This window comes from Papio anubis, unplaced genomic scaffold, assembly GCF_008728515.1.
Source record: "Papio anubis isolate 15944 unplaced genomic scaffold, Panubis1.0 scaffold2520, whole genome shotgun sequence".
NCBI classification, from domain to species: Eukaryota; Metazoa; Chordata; class Mammalia; order Primates; family Cercopithecidae; genus Papio; species Papio anubis.
The window spans coordinates 1-4991 of record NW_022162591.1 but is presented as its reverse complement, the minus strand read 5'-3'; the positions used below and the strand labels follow the sequence as shown (position 1 = coordinate 4991).

The 4991-nt window shown below is 47.4% G+C and overlaps 1 protein-coding gene across 1 annotated transcript; it reads left to right on the top strand.

Annotated features, from left to right (window-relative positions):
- Nucleotides 1-6: 6 nt before the first annotated feature.
- Nucleotides 7-3410, top strand: LOC101004569 (UPF0577 protein KIAA1324-like; the record flags this gene model as incomplete). Its single annotated transcript, XM_031661805.1, has 6 exons — nucleotides 7-137; nucleotides 461-557; nucleotides 1054-1155; nucleotides 2343-2469; nucleotides 2548-2726; nucleotides 3245-3410. Coding segments are annotated over exons 2-6 (657 nt in total), but the record flags the coding sequence as incomplete, so codon positions are not given.
- Nucleotides 3411-4991: the final 1581 nt, after the last annotated feature.

The window sequence follows — 4991 nt, the reverse complement described above, 5'->3', positions numbered from 1 at the left end:
GATTCCTGAGGGTGAGTCAGGGTTCTCCAAATCTATCACAGCCTACGTCTGCCAGGCAGTCATCATCCCCCCAGAGGTGACAGGCTACAAGGCCGGGGTTTCCTCACAGCCTGTCAGCCTTGCTGACCGACTTATTGGTGAGTAACTCTGCTGCCTCAGCCTTTTGAGAGAGAGAGAGTGTGTACGTGTGTGTGTGTATGTGTAAGAGAGTGTGAGGTTACCAGGCTGGGAGGTAAAAGGCCCCACATGAGGGGCCCAACCTCTTGACCTGTGTTTTCTATTCCACTCTGTGTGCAAAGTGCTCCCGGGGACTCTGACAAACCCTTGTTTCACCCTTTCATAAGTCAATCAGGGATGTGATGAGATGAAGTGAGGTTGGATGTTGAAGGTATTGGAAGAATTGAAGTGGTTGCCAGCTAATGCTACTAGCGAGAACTAATTAGGAGCTCTGATTTGGCAGGGGTGACAACAGATATGACTCTGGATGGAATCACCTCCCCCGCTGAACTTTTCCACCCGGAGTCCTTGGGAATACCGGACGTGATCTTCTTTTATAGGTGAAGATGAGAGGCTAGGCTACTGCAAGTGAAACCTAGGACTCCTCCATAATTTCTGCTGCATCCCTCCCTCTCTAGTCACCTACTGCTTATCAAGCCAGAACATGTCTGAGGTCTAGCAGATCTGCCCAGTCATGATAGCTAAAGGCTGGGAGTTCCTGATCCCAGCTTCTTGGATATTATTGGAGCAGATCTGCCCTAGAGGCAAGGAGAAATATTGGATGATCTGCAGTGGACTTCCCTTCCAGCCTAAGCAGGCTCCAGTGGATGCTAGCCATGACTTCCCTAAACCAGGGCATTTCCCCCTTGACTACATATTGTTGATCCCCACCCTTTCCACGTATAAACCAAGGCCTGTGCACTCCCTGTGTGCCAGGCTAAAGCCCAAGTCCCGACTTCCCCAGCAAGGGAATTGCTCCATGCGGATTTCACTTGGTGGCTGTCCAGGAACACAGCTGAGTGACTCATTCCCCCATGGGGCTGGCTTTCTCTGCAGGTCCAATGATGTGACCCAGTCCTGCAGTTCTGGGAGATCAACCACCATCCGTGTCAGGTGCAGTCCACAGAAAACTGTCCCTGGAAGTTTGTCGCTGCCAGGGTAAGCCCTGCAAAGGGGTGTGACGAAGGCCAAAATCTCCCTTCCTTGAAGTCATTCCATCCTGAGATCCAGAGATTAGTGAAAAGGAGAAAAAAGAAAAGAGTTTGAGATCCATTAATGGGCTCTTAGGGGCAGAGTCATGGCCCCAGACCCTTAATCTTCATATGGCAAGAATGAGGTAGAAGGAAGAGTGAAAGCTGCTCTCATATTCCTGGTCCATTATGGTGGCAGCTGCGTAGCATTGTAACCAACAGGCTTGGCTGAGAGCCAGATTGAATCATCTCCTCCACTAACTAGCTATGCTATCATGGCTACATTTCTTACCTTCTTTAGGCCTCTCGTTTCCTTATCTGTAAAAATGGGCATAATGCTAAATTCCCTCAGCGGGTTGTTTTGAGGATGAAATGAGACAAGGAGACTTTAGGATGTTTCATGATCTCTGGCTATTATGAGGATTAATAAAGGTTTAGGGATCCTAGGAATCTCTCTGCAATGAAAATACCCAGTTCTGAGTTTAATAGCTGAGTGAACTAAATCAAAAATTTCCAAATGAATATGACCACAGGACACCCCCCTCCCCTCCCCGCATAACAGCAACTAACATCTTGACGGGCACTGGCGTCTCGAGGAAGACATTTTGGATATGCTGCGCCTAAACAACTCACTGGGGAGATGGGGAGCAAAGCAGGGCGTCTTGACCCAGTAGTGGTGTCTGAGTGTCAAATCCCTGTTCTTGCCGTTGTAAACATCACAATAAAGTACATAACGGGTATCCATGACCGGAAGCTCATTCCTGAACCCCACCTCAACTCCAATCCCATCACCAGGAAGCTGCATCAAAGTGGCTATTGCAAATGTCACAAGTCTGTGGGGAGGACGGGAACCTCAAAGAGGTTGGTGGGACAGCCGTGCTAGAGCTCAGACACCTTACAATAGCTCTCATACGATGTCAGCAAAAACATAAACGGGCAGAGGGTGGAGAGCCCATTGGAGGCCAGGAAGGCCTCTTATCAGTGAAATCAGAGATGAAAACCTGTGTTAAGGACTAGTTGGAAGGATCCTGGTAGGGCTAACGGTTTGGGCAGGGAGAGGGTGAATCAGGCAAGCTATGAGACAACAGGCCCCCAACCAGATCTTCCCCACCAGTCCAGCCAGTGAGAGCTCAGGCCTCTTTTCTGCTTTGCTAGAACGTGCTCGGATGGGACCTGTGATGGCTGCAACTTCCACTTCCTGTGGGAGAGTGCGGCTGCTTGCCCGCTCTGCTCAGTGGCTGACTACCACGCTATCGTCAGCAGCTGTGTGGCTGGGATCCAGGTGGGTTTCCCTGTGATCGGGCACTCCCACGAGAGAAGGGAATGAGAGATCTGAGTTCCTTGTTTTTCTCCCCAACAGAAGACTACTTACGTGTGGCGAGAACCCAAGCTATGCTCTGGTGGCATTTCTCTGCCTGAGCAGAGAGTCACCATCTGCAAAACCATAGATTTCTGGCTGAAAGTGGGCATCTCTGCAGGCACCTGTACTGCCATCCTGCTCACCGTCTTGACTTGCTACTTTTGGAAAAAGAATCAAAAGTACATGATGCGGTATTGGAGTTTGGGGATGGACAGGGTTGGATTATTGATCAGGGAGAATATCTGAAAGTATAAATTAATGGGGTTTTTCTCTGAAATTGGCTACAGACTCTGTGACTCTGGCCAGAGACTTGTTGAACCACTTATCCAGTGCATGGTGTGGTTATCCTGACTCCTGAACAGGATGGTACCACGTGGCAGTCTATAAATGCATGTTAAATTTTGAAAAGCAAAGAATATCCTTAATTTGTTATTCTTAACAATACAGAGAATGACATTAAGATTTTGATATTTCTATTAAACTTTGAGATCACAGAAACAGGCTGAAGGAACAAAGATCACTGAACTGGGAACCAAGATTCCTTCTAGTCCCGCAGCCCTGACACCGTTTTACCATGCTTCAGTCTCCTTACCCGTGGCATGGGAATAGGACCTGTTTGTAGCCCAACCTCTCTACCTCTTTCCCCCTTATTCGCACGTTTTGGGATCCTTGTCTTTCCCATCCTCCTGTTTTATAGACTAGAGTACAAGTACTCCAAGCTGGTGATGAATGCTACCCTCAAGGACTGTGACCTGCCAGCAGCTGACAGCTGTGCCAATCATGGAGGAGCAGGATGTGAAGACGACCTCATCTTTACCAACAGAAGTCATTCTTTGGGAAGATCAAATCATTCCACCTCCAAGGTAGGGAACTGGCCAGTGCACTGAGTCGCCTGGGCGTGGTGAACCTGCGCCCAACCCAAGTATATTTTCAACATATAATCAGTGTTTTAAATTACTGAAAAACTAGCCTGGCTAGCGGTGGCTCACTGTAATCCCAGCCCTTTGGGAGGCTGAGGCGGGTGTATCACCTGAGGTCAGGTTGAGATGAGCCTGACCCACATATGGTGAAACCCCGTCTCTACTAGAAATACAAAAATAATTAGCCAGGCGAGGTGGCAGGCGCCGGTAGTCCCAGCTACTCAGGGAGGCTGAGACAGGAGAATAAAGCAGACTCAGGAGGCAGGGTTGCAGTGAGCCGAGATCGGCATGATTACCTCCAGCCTGCAGGACAAAGTGAGACCATCTGGAAAAAAGAATGCACTGAAACTACTGAGATATTTTACTTTTTTTTTTTTTTTTGGTGAAGGTCCTCAAACTCAAAGTGTGTTTCCTGCTTAAAGCTTCCTCTGTTCAGGTGCTCATTTCAAATTTCAAATGCTAATAGTCACATGGTATTGAAAGCTACTATATTGGGCAGTACAGCCTTAAAACATAAAAATCCAAATTTCTGAATACACTTTACAAAGTCCCCCGTGCCTTCCTGGCCTCGCCGTCTACACTCCCCGCACAGGACCTCCCGCTCTTTGCTCTAGCTTGTTACTGCTGCTCCTAGACTCTTTCACACTCTGTGACTGTTGCTTCTTCCTGGCACGTTTCTTATCAGGGTGTGCCGCTCCCACTCCGTCAGCCCTCTTTGCCACTCAACTACTCTCGTAGTGCCACCTCATTTGTTGAGTGCTCTCCTTATATTATCTTACAACTCTCTTACAGCATTTATGCTATTCCTGTATATACCCTTTGGAAACTTATTTTTATTGACATATAAACAGTAAAGTACACAAATCTTAGTATACAGGTTGATGAGTTTTCTAAATCTATACACCAATGTAACACCCAGGTCAAAATATAAGACATTTACAGCACACCAGCAGATTGCCTTACGCCACCTCGCAGTCAGCCCCTCCTCCAAAAAAAATAGTATTCTTACCTCTATCACCATAAATTCCTTTGCCTGGTTTTGAACTTCATGTAAATGGACTTGTGTAGTATATACTTTTGTATATGGCTTCCTTTTTTTTTTGAGAGAGAGTCTTGCTCAGTCGCCTGGGCTGGAGTGCAGTGGTACGATCTTGGCTCACTGCAACCTCCACCTTCCGGGCTCACACCATTCTCCTGCCTCAGCCTCCCGAGTAGCTGTGACTACAGGCGCCCACCACCACACCTGGCTAATTTTTTTTGTATTTTAGTAGAGGTGGGTTTCACAATGTTAGCCAGGATGGTCTTGATCTCCTAACCTTATGATCCACCTGCCTCAGCCTCCTGAAGTGCTGGGATTACAGGTGTGAGCCACCGGGCCCAGCATGGCTTCTTTCTTTCAAGATTATGTCTGTAAGATTCATCCATGTTACTAACATGTAGCAGTAGTTGGTTCTTTTCATTGCTATATAATATTCCGTTATGTAAATATGCCAATCAATTCTACTGGCTTATTTACTTCATGAC